Genomic DNA, 21,196 nt, shown 5'->3' on the forward strand with positions numbered 1-21,196 from the left:
CAATTGCAACACATTCTTTCACTATGTCTCAGCTTGCTTCTCAAAAAACAAATGATTTTGAAAATTAATTCCTATGCAGTTTGGATGTTTACATTTGGTTTATGGAAGCTTTTATTCTGCATTTCTCATTCCAGTGAAGCCCCCTCCCCCCAGCTAAGCAAATATTCTCCTAACCTGGAAATGCACGATGGGGGCCACCTGAATATGATAACCAAACACCTGTCTGCCTATTGAAACATTACTTCCTACTTATGTGTTGTTCATGTTAAAACAGCTGCTCCATCTCCACCTTATGACATCACGGTACTTGAGAGTGTTCGTGACTCAATGGCACTAGGATGGAAACAACCCAAAGTCACCGGTGGAACTGAAATTACCGGCTACTACGTGAACTATCGTGAAGTGATTGGTGGAGTCCCTGGGAAATGGATGGAGGCCAACATTAAGGCCATCAGTGAGAGGGCATACAGGGTAAGAGGTCAACTTCTGCTATTGCTGGGGGTGCAAACAATATTTCCAAAAGACATCTTAAAGATTAAGATGAATTATGATTCAGTGTGCAGATTGCTGTTCAGAGGCTTTTACACCCATGGCACATGTTTCTGTTGTGTCTTCTCATGCAAACATACCTTAAGTATATTAAGAATCATATTAAATTATTTGTTTTATTTCCTCTAGGGTTTTTAAGAGTCTTTGCTTGAAAGGTGGTACACAAATAATGGACATTATTACACTAGTAAGGGTGACCTCAGAAAACTAACAGATGGTATTAAAGCAGTGGTTTTATGTAGGATAGTTAATGTGTTACGGAAACTGTAGCTTCTTGTACTACAGAAATTCCATAGTGCAGTGAAATACTCTTATCATTCTACTAACTTTCTTGTTAGTGTTTGTTCAAGGTGATAAAAATTGTCTGTTCACAGAAGTTTTATGTATACGTTTAGTGCAATGTCCACATTGTTAACCTTATTGCATTAATCCTCTTGTTTAACAAGTAATTCGGTAAAGAATAGAGAAGCATATGGATGATAAAATTTAATTAATTTTGTTAAACTTCTCAGCAAAATTATTTGCAAACTTATCTGTTATTCTGGCACAGAATTCATCTGTGAATTCATTCCTCTGGACATAGCCTAAATTTTTGTTAGTCAGGCCCTCAGAACAACTGGCATTCCTAGTGGACTTGGTGGACCTACCCCAGTGCTTAGTGGTGGTGGAACTAGCTCTGTGCCAGCTGGCTTTTGTGATTAGTTTTTGACCCAATTTAGAGGTACATTGCTAGCTACAACTTAGCTGAGCTGCTTTACAATTGTAAAGTAATGCTGGGACTGGGTTTCACCCTGCTGCAAGGACAACTCTTGCCTGATGTGAACTTGCTCTGTATCACAAGACATATCAGTATACCTGTTGAGCAATACCCTGCTCCCTCCCTGACAACCAAAATGTCTTCAATAGGAACAGGGTTTTAGAGTTTGAGCATGCTAAGAACACTCATGTATGCTCTACCACCGAAAAAGGAAAGGCAGGAGAGTTATCCCCTTAATGTATGATGTCAATAAAGCTTTAATCTCTTTGGGCACTTAAAAGCATGCTTGTGTGCTGAATAATTGTCATTGTGACTTTCTCCTAAAACCTTAATCCAAAGTTAATAAGTACCATTTTATTGGTTCTGCAGATACAAAACCTGAAGGAAAACATGGTGTACCAGTTCCAGGTGGCTGCAGCAAACCTGGCTGGGGTCGGGACACCCTCCCTACCCAGCCAGCCCTTCAAATGTGAAGAATGGACCATTGCTGTACCTGGTAGGATCCTGAGTGGGATGTTGAGGTTACTGCCTGCCACAAGGTGCTCTTGGACAACTAATCTAAATTGTCAATGTCCTTAGTTCCAGGGGAGTCAATGGGCTCTGAAGTTCATACCCAGGCCTAAATCTCCATCACTTTGCTTTGATGCACTGATGCATTAAGCAATCCCCATGTAACAAGTAACAATTTACAAGCAGCTTGTATTTTCTTTATCTTTCCTGTTTGGTTTCTCTACTGTGTCTTCCACTGTGCTTCCTGGTTTAAGTGGTAGACATAAGCACCTGTCTAAGGGACAAGGCAAAGAAGAATGAAGTCCTGTAGCCTGTGTGTAAACATATTGCCTCAAGGCCAGATCTCTAACCTTTTAACACCCATTGAAATTAATGAAAACAATCTCCATTGATATCAGTGGACTTTAGAACAGTCCTTGAAGCAGCATGTCAGCTTAATAATTAACTTATTTCCCCGACTTTGGAGATTATTTGTCATTTTTGTTTGTTCATGGATATTTGATCAAGATACCAAATCTCAAAAATTTGGATTGTTTTTGGGGCTAGTCTTTTTATTAGGTAGAGGTCATATTCATATCTGGTCTACATCTGACAATGGAACTGCACGTGTTGTGTCAGGTCTGGGTGTGCAATGTGGTGTCTGGTTTTGTATTGTTGAAAAATTATGCATTAGTCCCTTTGGGCTTTCTTTTGATACCACAACTCCAATTTTCACTCTTACCTTTCAGGGCCACCTCATGATGTCACATACACAGAAGTCAGGAAGGATTCTTTGGTTTTATTGTGGAAAGAGCCAGTTTATACGGGTCGTAGTCCTATAGCTGGTTATTACATTGACATGAAGGAAACTGAAGCAAAGGAGGAACATTGGAGAAGTGTCAATGAGAAGCCACTTCAAAAGAAATTCTTGAAGGTAAAATAGTTTAAGATTCAAATAGAAGTATAACAGTACAATCTTGAAGAATTCATTCATAGATAATATCATCTTTCATGGTTCCATTTAGTGAAACACTAGGATACGCATGTATAATGAACGTGTAGTCATACATGGCAGTGACTTGCAAGAGGATACGGTATGAGAAGCCTAAAAGCAAAAGGAAACACTCCTAAAACTACTTATCATTCTTATAACGCAGGAGACTTCCCTAGCATTTGCTTGCCTAAAGGGTAAGGTAGGCGTCACTACACAGAACAGATGACACGAAAACAGATTTTGTGATAATGTGGTAGGTGATTTTTTCCAACACAAAGTACCCTCTCTACACATTTAATGGCAAGTAAAGCCCAAGCTTTTTCCACTATACCATTTTGTGGAATGACTTTTAAATAAGTGATCAGCTGTACCTCAATTCCAGAGATATATCTGAAGTGGCTTCACTACTTTTGTGTTTTTCAGAACATTTGGAAAATATTACCTGTTTTAAAGGAACATTTGCAGGTGTTAGAATATTATTAAGATTGCTCAAGTCACTACAAAGCATAGAAGCATAGGGTTAAGTGCCATTCTGGTTCTAGATGGGTGTGACTGGGATATTTTGCCCTGATAATTTTGTTTTTAAGAGCCAGAATTTACCTGCAGTAAGACTGTCCTGTTCCAGAGGTCAACGGACGTGAGTTAAAAACATCCTGTTCCAATAATAATACAACAATGCTCCTTTTATAAATAAATCAATGACAGTTATGACACTGGCTAAAATGTTAGCTATGCATACAAGGAAGGAGCAAAACAAACAGATTAGTCATGTCACTCAAACTGAGAAAAAAAAATGAGGAAGAAATATCTGTCAACTAGAAAAGGAGCAAAACAAAAAAGAAAGGAAATATAATTGTCAAGCATCAAGACTAGAACTGTAAGAAATGTGAAATGGAAATCAGTATTTTGTAATAAATCATGCACGTATTGTTTGCTTCCTGCAGATAGGTGGCCTAACAGAAGGTGTGAGCTATGTGTTCCGTGTGCGGGCGACAAACCAGGCTGGGGTTGGGAAACCATCAAATACCACTGATCCTGTTGTAGCTGAGACACGACCAGGTTTGTTAGAAATGTTTCCTCTTTTTTGTTTTGTTTAAAGAGGTTCCTGTTTGTGGTATGTTTGCACACAGGCTGTATGCGAACAATCTGACCCCCCTCAAGTCAAACATTTTTACTATGCAGGAAACAAGTTGAGGGTCATATCTTTTTTTTTTTTTTTTTCGGATGTATTTTAAGGTCAGAACAGATTTCCTTACCATAACTACCTGTTCAGGAATATAGAAATACAATAAAGTTGTAATACTTGTATATAGCAAAAAAAAAAAGATGCACTAAAATCAGCCCAACCAAACAATTGTGCAGGTGTAGGTTTTGCCCTTCCTATCATAAACCATTTATTTATCTCTCTCTTTTCTTTAATTTATGCAATGTGCCTGAGGAAAGGGTAAAAGAAATTACTATTTTCCCTTGGCATTTAAAGTAAAGGTTTTAAAAATTGTCAAGTCATTTTGGAGACCATCTTCAGGAAGAATTCAAGTGCAGCTGTTCACTGGAGTCATCCTTGATACCTGGCACCAGCATGTCTATAATGCCAGAAGAAAAACAGGAACTGGTACAGAGACAGAATCTCTGTACCTGGAACTTCAGAAACCCCCTGAACTTTATTACAATAGATAGGTATCATGGGTGACTTGGGTGACCAGCTTTTTGTCACCATTCCCTAAGAGGAAGAACAAGCATGGGCATGTATCTCTGAGAGCCTTCCTTTGTTTGTCCTTGTTTGTGGTCAAAAGGTTACCGAGTAACAGATTTTTGTCTCCTCATAAGAGATGGGACTTCAGATACAAAACTAAAAATAAACAAAACCCTAGAGCAAGCTAATTTTAAAGCTCTCTGGCCTACTAATCCATAGACTGTGTTAGAAGTGGAGGGGCTGGACCCACCATACCCCTGTTTTTCCTCAGACAAGTTCATTTCCTCTGCTGGGAGATTCCCATGCCTCATCCCACCTGGGAAGGTTTCTCAGAGACCTAAGGGCACAGGAAAGGAGGCAGGGGTGTGCAGGGACACTGACGGCTGGCACAAGCCAAGGAGGTGATGACCTGGGCAGGCCTACACCTGAGCCCTGGCTGTCGTGTTGGACTCCCAGTGAGTCAAGAAAGCCTGAAAAAGGAGGTTTGAATCTGGGGGTATAAAAGAACTGGAAAACTTGGAATGGGGAGACTGGAGAGACTTAGTGAAGCTGGGATGGGAAGAAGGGGCTGGAAGTAGTGGATGGCAGGTTGAGAGGGGGCAAGATTGTGGTATGGAGACTAAAGAGGATACACCATGTGGGCAAAACTTGGGGCACAAGAGCAAGGCATGAGCTGTGAAAGGACTAAGAACACTTTGCTGAGAATAGGTTTGGGCTAGACTAGGAGGCAGGTGTGGTTGTAGTGGAGATGTGGATTGCTCTCTGATGAGAAGATCAGCAGCCTTAAAATGGTCACAGATTGAAGCGGGAGGATTATGGAGCTGGGAGCCCTAAGGACTGGAGGCTTGGGAAGTAGAGGCCGTGAGATATTTGGGAGGAATAACGGCAAAATCGGGAGTCTGGTAACTCTGTGGTGCTCTGCTGTAGCAGATGAGATGAAAGAGGGCACCACAGGGTAACACTTACCATATTGACAGCAATATCTGAAATAACAGGACATGCAGGATTGTTAGTCCCTCTGTTCATCTGCCATACATCCCTTGACTTCATCTCTCACAGCCGTTGCATCTTCTTTTCTCTTTCAAAAAAACAGTAACCCTAATTTTAGATCTACAGACCACTGAAGCATTAGGCTTATTTCCATCACCTGCAAGTGGAGCAAGGCAAGGCTAAGGAGCTTGTTCTTGAAAACAGCTTAATACTGCAACAACAACCACTCTTAAAACAAAAATCAAGCCAATATTAGTATTAAAATTTTGGTTTTATTAATACATTTTCCTTCAAGGTTAATATCTGTCAGATTTTTGATAAAAACTTGTTATGATAATAACCTTCAAGTGTACTAGGAAAAGGATTGGTCATGCCATTAGAATTCCAAAAATACAAGAATGTAAACTCTTGCAAAGATGATAATCATGAAAAAAATAAAAATAAAAATAAAATAATGATAATAATAAAAAAGCACAGCAATTTTGACATTTTTTATACATTTACTTATACAAATCTGGTTGACCCATATTTTGAGCTGAGGTCTGCGGATACAGTATTCATCAAACTAAGCTTCTTAAAAGTGTTAAGAAGGAACAAAAGGCTTATTAAAAAAATATTTTGGAAAGCAGTCACTTGGGTAGGCTTTCAGCTTTCTCACTCAAACCTCACAAATCTCAAGAACAATGACACCATTTTAAAAAACTGCCACAAATCATTTGGTGTTGCCCAATGAATGCTGCTTTTATTAACATCTTAGATGGAGACAAAATATTGTAAGGTCTCTGTAGACAATTCCTGCTGGAATGTGGCTGGAATGTTGCTTTTGGCAAATGTCTAAAATCACCAGGAGACTGAGCTGTCCAACCAAAGAATGTAAGTAAATAGCATCCTGAATGAAAATATTTGTTTTAGTATGAGTGGTAGCAGTTTTCTTTATCCAGCAACATATGTTAATATAATGGTGTAATAGTTTGCATCCACCTTCTGTTTGAAAACCATATTCAACTTTTACAGTTATCTCTTAAAACTAAATGAAAAGCCCATACACATTAAAATAAATAAATAAATAAAAATCCAGGCTAGTTTTGAGCTGTAACTTTGCCTTCAGGCAAAATCACTTTGGTGTGTATGGATCTCACAGGAGGCAGAGGAAGTCCAAGAGCAGACTGCAGCTCTTCCCTATTACTTCCCAGGTTTGCCTTAGTCCTTGTGCACTTTGGTGCAAAATGAAGTTAGCTTCTGATCCTGCATCAGGCGCTTCAGGAGGGCTTGGCACAGGAATATTATCTGCCCTGGGGGTCAGACTATGGGGTCTGACCTTCACCCTCACCTGAAGAGCTTCACTGAGGGATTTTGTGAAAGGAGCCTTTTTACAGGAGGGCTCCTGTACATTTCTGTGAATCCTTGGCTATAAGACCATGCACTTGAGGGTTGTTCTGCCAGAGCAACCTGCTCTCAGTTACACCTGCGAGGCTCACCTCGTGAGGCCACTCTCACAACAGAATCAGGAACACACTAAGATGGTGTAAAATAAATTATCTGCTTTTCTTACACTACCTAAGGTGCTGCTATGACTGAAGCCACAGCAGACCTCAAAATTTAACCCTATGGCTGCCACAGCCTGCATCAACTGTTTCACTTTAATCACACACCCATTTATCCATCAAAATCCCTTCAGCTACCCAATAGCCAACGCCCATCTTGAGAAGAGAGGCTTTGGGCAGTGTGTTTTGGAAGTTTTAAGGCCGCATCTCAGAAATTAATGAAAAAATATCCCATTCAATTTTTTAAATTTTTTTTTGTAGACAAGATGATGCCAGTAACTCTAAAGTTTTGAAGCTGTCTGCTTTATCTTAATGTTATCTCTTTTCTTTCAGTGCGGTGAAACCCTGGAGATAATCAGTATTTGTTCTGACATCTAAGTATTTTATTTCTTATGATAACTTTATGAGTGACTTTGGGTGCCCTGTAGAAACCACCAAGCTATCTAGAGAAGGCAAATTAGACTGCTACTGTTATGGCAGCCTCTTCAGTTTCACATTGTAGGACAGGTGGAGCCCACTGCTCAGTAATTTAAAAATTTTTTTTTTGTCTTACTTCCACATAAATATTAGAAGTAAAAACCATCATCACTTCTGGAGATACATGCTATGCATTGTTATCATAATGTCAGTGCTTTAAAACAAATATAACAGATGTTGTCCCCGTAGGGAACTTCTGGCTGTGATTCTTTGCACATTGCATAAGCTGCCACCCAAAGATTCATGTGCTAATGATCTACAGGAAACTAAATACTAATGAAATATAAAGTGATGAATTTGCATATAATAAATTACATTATAACATTCTTGAAAAATGTGCATCTGCCTAGAAAAATACTTGTAGACCAAATCACCTGTTGGTACTCATTGTGCTTCATTCCTGTGAGGGCTAGTAAATAATAGGACCAAAACAGGAATATTAATCTAATCTTTCATTAAACAGTTATGGCAAATTATAAAGAATAAGAAGGCTGCACGTACACCTATTGTCATTACAAGAGCTACTCACAGTGCTGGAACAGGACACATATAATACTAGGGTGACGAAACACAGAAATCTCCTTGCATACTTGAGGCTCATTAAGAATTATGATGAAAACAAAGCTCTTAATTTCAATGTCAGGAATAGGGCTCTTGTCTTAAAGATACAATATGTTGTGGAGAAAGCATGTCATTAGCATTCTGGGCAGCCTGAAATTGCCTTAGACTGAGTAATACACCACGAGTGCCCCATTCAGATGTAAGACCAAGCTTGGAGCTGTTCAGAGGAGGAAGCTGGATGTCCTCCAGCACATCTCAGTTCTCTGTGGTATTCTCAGACAAGCTGTTGAAATGAAATTTAACGCCACAGATGACGAGATGCCCAGATGAAATTCCCTCGGCTTCACCAGTGTGCAAGGGAGCAGGCAGGAGGTACATTCAGGTTCCTGACCTGGGCCTCACTCTCAGGGCCCTGTAAGGACAAACTGGGTCACCTTATTCAGCTCAAGGAGGTACTGGCAAAACAGGGTGGGCGACTTAGCCGCTAATTGCAAATATTCACTCCCTTTGTGGGTCCAGAATTAATGCTGCAGACGGTGGCAGGGCCAGATGCCAAGCATAGCAATTAAACCAACCTCCTGGAGTGAACCCAGAGTCCCTGAAAATGTGCCTCGGTTGCACAAATGAGCACTGCTTGGGCGGCTCGGTTGTTTCCTCTTTTGCCTCCTACACCTTTTGAAACATCTGCATTTGTACCCAGTATTCCCTTCAGAGCTCTTATTTGACTAGGGAATGAGAAATTCATACTACATAATGAAAGCGCTGACTACCCCTTAGCTGGAAAAATATTGCTATTTAATATTTCAAGCATTTAGTGGATTTAGAGACTTGCTTCCTCCCCCTCTTCTCCCCCCACCCCCTTAGGTTTTTCCAGAGCAAATATCATAAATCTCTTGTGTGCTTAGGCATGTTCAAATAAATCTATTGATTTATGATGCTCTTTAATCTGTTCCTTAATTTTACGGCCTAGAATGACAATTCTAATCATGAATCAAGGACTGAGGATGCCAATGTTTTCAGTGATTTATGTGCCACTTGAGAAAATGGCAAGGATCTTCTTAATCCACACTATGAATCATACCTATATACATTTGTTTGCTGGTATCTCTAAGAAAGTGGGATTGTCTTGTTCTGATCTTTCAGGAACTAAGGAAGTGGTGGTCGATGTGGATGACAATGGAGTAATTTCCTTGAACTTTGAATGCGATCAGATGTCTCCAAACTCTAAGTTTGTTTGGTCCAAGAATTATGAGCCAATTGAGGACGACTCTCGACTGGCCATCGATACCAAAGGCGGAAAGTAAGAGCCCTCAGTAGTAACAGCCATCCCATGTTTGATAAACCTAGGCTGGTCACAGAAATTGATCTTTCTGGATGTATGATCTCAGTAAGAATTGTATCTGCCTTTGTTACCAAAAGGCTCTGGATGAGTATTTTGTTCTCCAACAAGTCCCTGTGCAGACCATTGGGAAATTGTAGTTTGCACAGGATGAGTCAGGCCTCCTGATTAAGCAATTAAGTTACATTCAGGCATAGGGTGAGAAAATTGGTGCTCTGTCCTCTTATAACCTGCCAATCAGGACAGGTGATTATTATTCCTGTTGCTGTCACTGTAAAAGTCCAAAAGCTAAAATTGTCTGCTTGCAAAATGCTTTTACCATGTAACACTGTCACAATCTTCTGAGAAGACCTCTGTTTTGATCATGTCACCATAGCCTGATCTGTTAACTTCCGCAATGCTCCAGGAGCCTAATATGTTTCTTCAGGCGTTTTTCAGAAAGGAAAAAATAACAAATGCACAGGTGGAGCCTATGAAGCTATGTGCTCTTACAGCTATAGAAACCATATAGGAAGAAAGGGTGGCTCATACCACTCTTGGTATTGCATATGAAAACTGAATCAACCTGCACTTACAGTATCCTTCCACGGTCACTGAAGACCTGACAAATGCATTTAAGCATGTGTGAGCTAGCTTTGGCTAGCTCCAGTACTGTTGGCACTACCTGAGAGCTTATGCAGCTTCCTGGAGAGGTTGTGCAAGTTGTACAGAGGTTGTGCAGCAGAGGCAATTGGTCAACTTTTACTCTTATGGTCTCATGGATACTCCTGGATCTCCCTTCATTCTTTGCTTTAGTAACTGAATCCTCTTAGTCCCGTTGTACTGGCTGTGCCATCTCCACTTGTACCACATGTGATAGGGCTCACCCTGGTTAATATTGGTCAGGACACCTGTCTTTGCCTTTTAGTCAGAGCAAAAGCTAAAAAAAGAATTATTTTTATCTGGTGTTATAAGAAGGAGCTTGGTTCAGACTGATCTCACCTTTTAATCAAAATGTTTCATTTTTTTTCTAAAGGTCCAAAGCAACCTTTAAGGATCTTGGAGAAGATGACTTGGGAATTTACTCTTGTATTGTTACAGACACTGATGGAGTTTCATCAAGCTACACAATTGATGAAGAAGGTAGATACACAATGTCTATTATGCATGCCTGTTTTGCTTTCACTTCTGTTTTTTCCTGCTGCTGTGTCTCTCATATCCATAAGGTATGCACGCCTATCTTGTTTCATGTCTTTTGCAGAAATGAAACGGCTGCTTGCTCTGAGCCATGAACACAAATTCCCAAGTAAGTGAATCAAGCATGTCTGTAGGGGAGAGATTTGCATGCACACGGGTATGTATCACAAAGCTCCTGCCAGCATCAGATTTTGAAACTGCTACATGAATTTCAAGTGAAAGTGGTTTTGAACTGAAAATCTAAGATTTTTTTTTTTTTTTTTTTTCCCCAGTATGTTTGTGTATTGCTTTTGTTCTTCCTCTTCTTTTGCAGGCTGGTGGTCTAAGCATATACTAAGTCTCTATATTAGATTGAAAATAAGTATCCCAATGGCTTTACTTCTTCTGCCAGGAAGCTTTCTTTACTTACTCATAATGCCTAAGCTGATTTGAAAATTCTCTGCCCCTCTAACTTTACCCCAGCTGAAGTTAACAGAAGTTAAAAGTAAGGCTAAGAGAACATGCAACTGTAGTAAATTCAGCTGTAATTTTATATATATATACACACAGAATTTTTCAGCTGAAATTCATTCCCTCCCTCTTTTTTTGTAATACTTGATAACAAGAGCACCTTTCTTTTTGCTTGGAAGGATATTTTTTTCAAGTCCACAGAACTCTTATACCTTTATGATATCCTGGCAGTAGTACAACCCTGTTATTTTCAGTGGAATGTGACTTGAATACTTGAAGAAAATAATAAATTGAATTGTAGAAAGAATCCTATTGCACACAATGTGATGAGATCTAAGCCTTGTCTTATCTCCTGCCACTACCATCTCTTGTGCTCTGTTCCAGGCTCTACTGTTCTTGCCTGGGTTTAATACCTTCAGCTTTGTGCGTGTGCTGCTGGCACCTCTGCCAGCTCAGCCCATGTTGTGCCTCCCAGGCCAGTCAAAGCTTGGCTGCAGACATTGCCTGTCTTTCTGCCCACATCATCTCTCTTTCTCATTTCCCTCTCTGCCTTTTCCGTATCAGCTCTGCTCTTCCCAACATATTGTACCAACTTCTGACAGCCTAATGACAGCCCAAGCACCCCCTTCTTTACTCCTGCTCCTCCCAGACATTTCCTCTTAATCAGGTCTTCACAGCGAGCGTTAGTCATCACAACCCCTTATTGCTGCCACTCGCCCCAACCCTTCTTCACTGAGTGCTCTTCCACACTCTGTGTTAATAACTAATGTCACAAAATAAGTTTCTCAGCTCAGGACACACAGACTGAGGGTTTGCGTTTTTAACATGTTTTTGTGTTTCAGTATGCTCCAAGCTGTGTATGAACTTCATGGAAAAACAGACCAAAAAAAAAAAAAAAAAGAGATCACTGCAGAATTTATTGTAATGTTTCAAGGAGAAAACTGCTTTTCTTGCTTTGGCCATCCTAGGCCCTGTGGACTCCACAAAAAAACAAACAAACAAACAAACAAACAAACAAAAAAAAACCCACACAGATTATCTCACTTCAGTCTAGTTGCACATGGTAATTTGTGATGCTATACAAATAAGATCTAAAACCTTGTAAGCATGATGACTGGAAAATCCCTGAAGTCATCAGTTGGTGTTTAGTAAAATGGATTTTTTTTTTTAAATAAGTCTTTTGCTTGTGGAATACTCTTACATGGATCTCTCTGATTCATTTGGACTGTGGAGTGAATGGCCTTTTTCCCAAAATACAAACCTTTTACATCCTTTCAGCCCCTTCTTGAACAGTTTCTGAGATATTTTCCTCTCTCCCATTTTAGACTAAGATATTAATAGTTAATTACATGCAAATCAACTGGGAGTTTAACATTGCCATGGAGCTGACAGTGAAACAAAAGCAGTGCGGGCTGATATCTATTCTCATCCTCATCCTGTTGCTTCTGAGACTCCTGTAGCATTTCAGGCGCTTTGTTCTGAGAAACCATGCAGCATCTGAGATTCCTTTTGTTTCTCACAAGCAATGCAGGAGGGAAGGAAGCTTCACAAGTACCATTTCCACTGCTGGGGCACGCTCATAACCCGGTCCCTTTTGGTACCTCTTTCCCTCCAGAACTCCTTTTTAACCATTTTTTTTTTTCTCTTCCATGTTATGTCCATGTCTTTTTCATAATTCTTTTTATTTTTTTTTCCCCTGGGACTGTTGCCTCACCTCCCAGAAGCTTTATTTTCACCAAAGATATGTTCTGTACCACCAAAATGTACATAAGTGTGGAAAAGTATAGGTGCACAGAAGAGGTACCCTTATGAAAGGAAGACACAAGGAGGCTTCCTCACACATGGCCACTACCTGGGATTGACAGCAGGGTGGAATGGCAGTCCTGCTCCAGAAGGCACCCTGTTGTTTAGGGTGGTGAAAACAGGAAGATGAGAGATGCCAGAAAACTACCCCAGCCCCAGTCCTCTCCTGCTGCAGCTAGGCTTTTCACACATGAAGTTAAATAAACAACCCTGTCCTGTGATTTGTCTGGGAGAAGGTGTAGGTTGACACCCATCACCACACCACATAATCAAGTATTTTGCAATGTGTTTGCATGCTCTCCTCAGTTACACCCTTGCAATGCAGACTTTACATTGCTGTGAAAGTGGAGGTTGGGGCAGAGTTCATATACAGCATACGTGCTCCTAGGAGTATAAGGCTTTGGAAACTTGAGCACCCACTAAGACAGCTAAAATGATGGTAATGAAAAAAAAAAAAAAAAAAAAAAAAGAGCAATGTGCCCAAATATCAGAGTTTAAATGCCTGTATTTAACATTGCTGATTAAAATCTCTTAACAAGAAGTTAAAGTGAAGGCACACTGAGGACTTTTACTAACAAGAACAAGGAAAAGTTAAAAACAAAACAAAACAAAAAAAGTTAGCAACAGTAGAGTACTCTTTACAGGATTTTTTTTTCCTGCTTACACAAGGAATTGTTCTATATGTGGGGATTTCCATTATTCATACGTAAACAAAAGGTACTGGGGAGATTTATTTGGGGTATGTTGTGATACTTTGTGTATTCTGGAGATAAAGTTTCCACTCAGCAAAGATCAAAGTACTTATAAAAGTCTCCCAACCTGCAATCCACCAGCTGACTTTCTGATCTGCCTTCGTATTTGTTTGTTGTTGTTGTTTTTTTCCACTGAGTCAATTCCCTGCCTTACAATAACATTGCTAAGCGACTCATTAAAGATGTGTCTGCCCTATACAGGCTCACATCATGCTGCAGAGATGCTTGCAGTTTACCTTTAGCCTTGTATTACAATGGAGGAGCCCCAGCACAACTCAAATCATAATTTCTGCTCTGTTCAGACCTAGTGATAGAAAGATCAAATGATTCAATCTCACCTGTCACCCTGTTTACATGTGGGTGGAGAGGTATTCCAACTATATGAAGAGCTGTCACAAGCTAGTCACCTTGCATACATTAGCTGAAAGAAAGACGTGGCTTTTACAGAAGAAAATAGTTGTTGGGGCACAGGCAATGTATATACTTCATTCTTGTCTATCTTCTTTGTAGCTGTTCCACTTGTCTCTGAGCTGGCAGTGGAAATTTTGGAAAAAGGAGAAGTGAGGTTCTGGTTGCAAGCTGAAAAACTGTCTGGCAATGCAAAGGCCAACTTTGTATTTAATGATAAGGAGATTTTTAATGGAGAGGTAAGGCTTTTCATTGCTTACAGATGTTTGCATGTTTATAACAAATGAGTATTAGTGTATCCAATATGCTTCTAGCTAGTGTTCCATGCTAGTGAATTTTTGTCAGAAATAACATACGTCATCAAAAACATCACTAGGAAGATTTTGTCCATAGTTTTCAGCTCCAGCTGAATTCTACTGGATGCAGTTTATAAAGTGGAATTAAATGACTTCCTGCCACCTTTGTGAGTACCATGTGGTCTGTTAACTAATGAAGACCATAAGAGTTCCTGCAGTGAGGTAGTGACAGGTAAGTAACTCCTGTGGTCTTCATGGAGTCACTGCAGTCACCCAGATTCATCCTATGTCTTTTATCTGTGGCTTATCTACAGCCCCTGTGGTCACTTCACACATCACTTTTCTGTTTGGAGGAATTTAGGACACCAAGGGAAAATTCCCAAGTGGTTGTTTCCAGTAGCAGAGCTTGTTACTTATGAAGACAGGATGTATCATGCTTTTGTTGCAATACTGATAGCAGTTAGAAGGCAGGGATAGAGCTTTTCTAGACTCCCCAGGGAAGTGGTCATGGCACTGAGACTGCCAGTTCAAGGGGGTTTGGACAATGCTCTCGTAAGTGTGGTCTGATTTTTGGGTGGTCCTTTGGGGACCCAGGAGTTGGACTTGATGATCCTTGTTGGTCCCTTCCAACTCGGGATATTCTATGATGATTCATTCTACACAAAAATTTATATAAATATTGTCTCAGAGATGATAGTGTTCTGAAGAGATGCAAATCTAAACCTCAGTAATAAAAAAGAACACAACACACACCATTGAACAGGATGTTCACATGCTTCCGTCCTTATCAGATTTCTTATTTATTTGGTTACATGTATAGAGCTGGAGCTAGAAATAGTGGGAATTTGACTGAAGAAAACAGAATCTCACCTAAAGATATGAAGCAATGTTTGCCAAATACTCTCTGATTCTGATATCTGTTACTTGTTGCTTTACTTTCCATTCCTGAAGAAATATAAAATGAAGGTGGACCAGAAGACTGGCCTTGTTGAAATGATTATGGATAAACTTGAGGACAAGGATGAAGGGACTTACACTTTCCAGCTGCAGGATGGAAAAGCAACCAATCAATCCAGTCTGGTGCTCATTGGTGATGGTAAGCTAATCTATACTATGCAGAAGGCTGGAAAAAATTACATCAGGGTTGGTTGTCATTTTCACTTCCCACTGTTTTCCCAATGTAGTTCTAATAAATGTTCATGTCACAGCACTTCCCTGCCTCAGATAAAACAGACCATGTGTGTGAACTGATAATTTTTAAGTGCCCAGAGGAAAGGGAAAGGTTTTAGAAATGTAAAATATTGCAGGCTATCATGGCTTGCTTTTCTATGGATTTTCTATGAAAATTTCCCTTGTAAAATGTCTATTCAGCCACGAATACACATCTGTACCTCTTTGCATTGCCACTGCTTGCCAGTTCTGCTGCTACTCCTGTTTGTCTTCCTCCTAGGAGTGGAAAGCGGTTGCATGACAGGGGATTACACTTCTTCAGAGTGATGCGTTAAACCCCTGATGGCTGCAAGCAGCTTGGGAAGTTGGGTTAGCTGTAATCAGCTTCTGGCCCTTGGAAACGTTCAATATTAAGTTGCTGAGAGAAAATTTGACCATATCACAGGGTTCTTATTGGCCTCCAAGAGACAGAGATCTGCCTGTTACAGTACTGCACAAATAACACATGTTGTTTAACCTCATATATGTTGCTGGTTTTAATTTCTAGTATTCAAGAAGCTGCAGGATGAAGCAGAATTCCAGAGGAAAGAGTGGCACAGAAAACAAGGTGATAATAAGAACATTCATAAGAATCACATATGTGTTAGTTTGTTAAGTATGAGAATTTGTTTATATTAATATATGCTAAGTTAAAATACATGGTTTTATTCTGTTGTGTAGTTGCTTGCCTTTTGAAGGAGAAATGGGAAAAAAAAAAAAAAACACTTTAAAATATAACAGTATTCTTGTCAAGAAAAACACATTAGCCTTTGTTTTTGTATCTTTCATACCACTGATGTAATTTTTTAAATAAAATATCTGTAATTTCAAACAGGTCCTCATTTTGTGGATAAGCTGGGATGGGAAGTTACCGATGACTGTAACGTGATGTTGAAATGTAAGGTAAGGGACAAGGAAAAGACTAAGTGCAATGTTCAGAGAAGCACTTTGTCCTACTGCTGCTTAGATGCTGAGGGAGGAAAAGGACTAAAGACAAGTCTTTGGTTTTGTATTCCCAACTGCATATTGAGTAGTGGAAGAGACTGAAAACACATGGGCTAATCATGCTGGAGTGATTGTAGATAGTCAGAGACTTGGGCAAAACTCCTTCCTGTCCAGCAAAAAGCAGCTCAAAAACTGATGAAGAAGATGGTGGTGAAAAACAAATAGATTGTCCTCCTGCAGTATGATTAATAAACTCTGCTTTCTTTACAGAAATACTGTATCTGAACAAACAGCAATGTGTCGGTTACTGTGCTGGAAATAGAAAGAGAGGCCATCTAAAAAAAATCATTCAAGAAGGGAACTCTTTATAACACACTTCTTGTGTATCACCACTGGTATTCAGGGACTTGTTAGATGTGCCCGTACAGCTTCCCAGTTCAGGCATTTAAGATAGAGACTGGCACAGGAGCAGGGTAGGAGGAAGGTAACATTTGTTCTGAAGGGATAAAGAGCACCTGCCTCTGGACCGTAAATTTGTTATCCCCTGACAGCTCTCTGGTCACGTCTCTGCAGTGAGCTAGGGCTGCCGTTCAGTCCTCTGTGTCCCCCCCTTATCACAAGCAGAGGTAAAACAAATCATCCTGTGCTCTTGCGGTTTTTTTTTTTTTTTCACACAAAACACTTTGGAAAATAGCTTAAATATTTTTCTTCAGGTCTGCCATCCGTCTGTCCGTCCGTCCGTCCATCCATCCATCCATCCATCCATCCATCCATCCATCCACCCATTCAGGAAAACAGACCTTAATAGGAATGACGAATCCTTGTGAACTCGGGGACTGTCTGATTTTGGGCATGTTTATAATTGCAATGTGAGAATAATTGCAATGTGGTTTTCATCCATTTTAGGTGGCTAATATTAAGAAGGAAACACACATTGTATGGTACAAAGATGACAGGGAGATAATGGTAGACGAAGAACATGACTTTAAAGATGGTGTGTGCACTCTGCTGATATCGGAGGTGAGTGACTGTCTTTGCTAACCCTAATCTGAAGTCAGTGTTATGAATTCAAGTGAAAGATATGATCTGATATTTCAACAGAACAATCAAAATAGGAAGTGGGTTTTAAAAACGGAAAAACTCATGAGGCGTCTATATTTTAGCTAAAATAAATTTCTATCTATAACTGCTCACTCAGATTTTCAGGAAATAATGACAGCAGAGATAATAAGCATGTCGCTTCCTTTGCATGTCAGTTAACAACCGAATGAGACCACATCTCTGTTGTGACTTGCACTTAGGAAGTGCTTGTCACTTGGGCTTCCAGAGGACCGCCCTCTCAAAGTCACCCAAGAGACACACTTGAGATTTGTGGTCCCTGCCCAGCTCTGCTGCAGACAGAGGGTGTGACCTGCATTAACCACTAAATCTCTTTGCTTTCCATTCCTCTGGCTGAAAAAGGGCAGAAGCCCTGTGGTGGATGGGGGCCATGATGGGGCTGTCAGGGTAGGACCTCCCAGCCAGGTCCTGACCCACCACCCCAGCCAGGAGCTGGGCACAGGGGGCACCAGGGTAACCCCAGCCCTGGGCATTGGGCACCTCCTGTAGGACAGGGATTGGGATGGGATGAGATGAGGCCGGGCCAGGCCACAAAATCTGGATTTTTCTACCATAACTGCTCTGAATACTGTTTTTACAGTTTTCTAAGAAAGACACTGGCACTTACGAAGTCATACTGAAGGATGACAGAGGAAAGGACACCAGTGAGCTCAAGCTTACGGACACAGGTCAGAGCCCCTTTCTGCATGCTCTAAGCCATGCAGCCGACAGCCTGCAAGCAAGATCGAGGCAATAAAGATAACTGCATAAGTCTCCTTCCTGTGGTTTCGTTCCTCCTGTATATAAGATCATCTCATTAGAAAAGCAGAGATTGTTTAGCACAAGTAGCATTTGAATATGCCTCACTGCATGAGGATCTTGTATAATTTTGCGAGAATGTGATGACTAGTGCTGAGCAAAATGATAACACATTTCCTCAGGGGCTCACCAGTAGTTTAAGTCTGCAATTATAGAAAGAAATTACAGAGCTAGATACTTTTAAAAGATCTCACTTTTTAAAATGTTTTGTCATTACTATATTTAGAGGCTTTTCCATTCCTTGTGACCACTGCGTTTTTAAAATTTCAGTTATAGTTAAAGTTCCAAGCAAGTGGGAAAAAATCATATCCATTGCAATGTACACAGATGGGTCAGCAGTCCTACTGAATACGGTCATTTACAGGGTAAAAAAAAAAAATAAAAAAAAAAAATACAGTTCAGCTGCAGCAGTATTCATAAAGGTTAAAGTCTGGAAACTGTGGAATAACAGGTTACATTTTGGCATTACTTAGCTTTCTAATACTCTTTTTAAGGTAGGTCTCATTTCTTGTTGGACCCTACTGGGGAGAATATTTCAGAATCGGTGCTTGGCCTATGATTGACTGTGCTTGAGATGCAGACACTGAGTTTAGTCTATGGATTTTGTTTCCACAGCTTTTGCAGATCTGATGAATGAAGTATGCAGAAGGATTGGTAAGCTTTTAATTCTCTTCTGAGATGAATGACTCACTGTGACACTCAATGAATGCCTGCATGGCTGCATAAAAACATGTGGTCTTCTTGCAGCTTTATCTGCAACAGACCTGAAAATCCAGAGCACAGCTGAGGGTATCAGACTGTACTCCTTCGTCACCTATTATGTAGAGGATCTGAGAGTAGGCTGGGTACACAAGTAAGTATGCAAAAGCTTTGCAAATATCAGTGTGGTTTGTTTTTTATAGACTCAGAAAGAACCTGGGTATATGAGACAGACTAGGCACAGCTGTCTTGTCATCATCTCTCAGGGGTCTTTCTCTCATGTGAGTTAGTTTCAGTGAACTTCACCCACGAGGAACCAGTAGGAGAGTTAGGTCTTGGTGGCACGGGGCCTTCCTGCTGTTTTCATGTGAGACCGACAGTCCCATGCCATGTGCTGCTGTCAGGGCTGTGCTGCTTCAGAGGGCTTCCCACCTCCCGAATGGGATCTGCATCTTCCTCTGAACTGGTTTTGAGGGGCAACACGAGTATGATCTATGGCACTGACAAGCTCAGTTAGAGGCCTGCACATCTGGTTCAGAGATACCTGGCCTGGAGGCCTACTTGTCTAGGAGCCATAATTCACAGGAACTGGGGCAAACGGGCACATCCTCTTCATGCATGGGTTCATGTTTTGGAGGCAAAACAAGATTGATTCAACACGTGCCTGAGGCAGTAAAATCCAGACAGGCCCTCCTGTGAGCGCTCAGAGCCTAACAAGGACAGACAGGAGAACTGAGACTCTTACAAAGCAGTTGAATACCCAGCTCCCCATAAAATTAATGGGAGTTGAGTATGCAAGTCCATGAGACAGCTTTGAATTTTCACTCAGCATAAACAGCTTGTACTGAAAAACTCAGAAAAGTAAACAACTTAGTTTATTTTAAATCTATTATTAATGTTCTTGCTGTTTCACTTCCTGTGTATATGGTAGCAGTTTGAGGTCTTCCTCTTTCTTGTCATACATTTTGATCTGGTAAAACCAGGAGACCCGAGCATTACAAAACTAGATGTGAATACGAATTGCCCTGGATTTTTTCTCTCCCTTCATTTTCTCTCTTTTTCTATACTTCTTGCTTGTCTCTCTCTTTTCTCTATTTAATTTTTAGAAGCTAATTTCATCTTGAAGCACATCAAATTGCTCTTTGACCCTCTAGCATATTCAAAGCTATCAATTGAAAGATAAAAAGAAAATGAGCAGCTTATTTGACAAATATCTTCTGCCTCTTCCAGAGCAATTAACTGCTTAGCTAAGAAGCTGAAAATTGGTATTTTTCATGTGAGATGTATTTGTGTCAAGATACATTTAACTGTAAAAGCCAAGGCATAGCAGAACATGAGAAAACTTTCAAACTAGGCAAAAACCATTTGTAACAAAAGTGTTTTTCTTCAGGTACAGCCCTATGTAGTTTTGCTTTGCTCAAGCAGAAATAAACTTGTGCTAGAGAGAACACAGAAACATTTGAGGTATTACCATCAGATATCTGGGTCTTAAGTCTGTGTAATATTTCTATGACTCAGGTTCATAACCTGTCTGCAAGCTTTGAGGGGAGCTGGAAATTGAACAGAAGAAGACTGTCATGATAAGTCTGTCCCTTTGGTCTCCAGTTTAGCAATGAATTGGCTTCAAAAGCTTCAAAATATGATGGCATACTATTGCACCTTGGAAATCATTTAGTAACTGCAGGTGTTCTGAGTGACACAACAGGAACAAATCCTGTTTATATTCCAGTAAAAATGAAGGGGTGACATTGCTTTGTATTTTTCAGTGACACCCAGATTAGGTTTACAGACAGAGTGAAGACTGGTGTCACCGGGGAGCAGATCTGGCTGCAGATCAATGAGCCAACTCCTCAGGACAAAGGCAAATACACCATGGAACTCTTTGATGGTAAAACCGCACACAAAAAGACAGTGGATCTTTCTGGACAAGGTAGGCCATTCATGCTGTTAATATCACCTGCACATGGGTATGATGCTCTGGTAGGGAAGAAGCATCTCTAGCAGGATCAATCTGATACTATTTGGGTATCAGGTTAATTTTTCCCATTCCAAATGTCAGCTTGCAGTTTGTCCTAGAGTTTCCTATGGAGATGTCAGCCCAGTTTCTGGGTTATCTTACAAAACCCTTGGGTTGCTGGCATTGATTGA

General features: G+C 40.4%; 1 protein-coding gene across 2 annotated transcripts in view; it reads left to right on the forward strand.

Moving 5' to 3' along the window:
• The window catches only part of MYOM1 (myomesin 1), a 72,307-nt gene that overhangs the window by 42,549 nt on the left and 8,562 nt on the right, over positions 1 to 21,196 (forward strand). For both annotated transcript variants that reach the window (XM_084282119.1, XM_084282118.1), the window contains 16 exons: positions 275 to 471; positions 1,676 to 1,802; positions 2,545 to 2,729; positions 3,734 to 3,848; positions 9,198 to 9,354; positions 10,409 to 10,515; positions 10,634 to 10,678; positions 14,085 to 14,221; positions 15,230 to 15,374; positions 15,996 to 16,055; positions 16,323 to 16,390; positions 17,339 to 17,452; positions 18,132 to 18,219; positions 18,965 to 19,003; positions 19,097 to 19,202; positions 20,815 to 20,978. In XM_084282119.1, coding sequence (XP_084138245.1) covers positions 275 to 471; positions 1,676 to 1,802; positions 2,545 to 2,729; positions 3,734 to 3,848; positions 9,198 to 9,354; positions 10,409 to 10,515; positions 10,634 to 10,678; positions 14,085 to 14,221; positions 15,230 to 15,374; positions 15,996 to 16,055; positions 16,323 to 16,390; positions 17,339 to 17,452; positions 18,132 to 18,219; positions 18,965 to 19,003; positions 19,097 to 19,202; positions 20,815 to 20,978 — 1,854 coding nt within the window. The remainder of the gene's footprint in view (positions 1 to 274; positions 472 to 1,675; positions 1,803 to 2,544; positions 2,730 to 3,733; positions 3,849 to 9,197; positions 9,355 to 10,408; positions 10,516 to 10,633; positions 10,679 to 14,084; positions 14,222 to 15,229; positions 15,375 to 15,995; positions 16,056 to 16,322; positions 16,391 to 17,338; positions 17,453 to 18,131; positions 18,220 to 18,964; positions 19,004 to 19,096; positions 19,203 to 20,814; positions 20,979 to 21,196) is intronic.

The sequence above is a fragment of the Netta rufina genome (assembly GCF_964035555.1).
Source record: "Netta rufina genome assembly, chromosome: 2".
NCBI classification, from domain to species: Eukaryota; Metazoa; Chordata; class Aves; order Anseriformes; family Anatidae; genus Netta; species Netta rufina.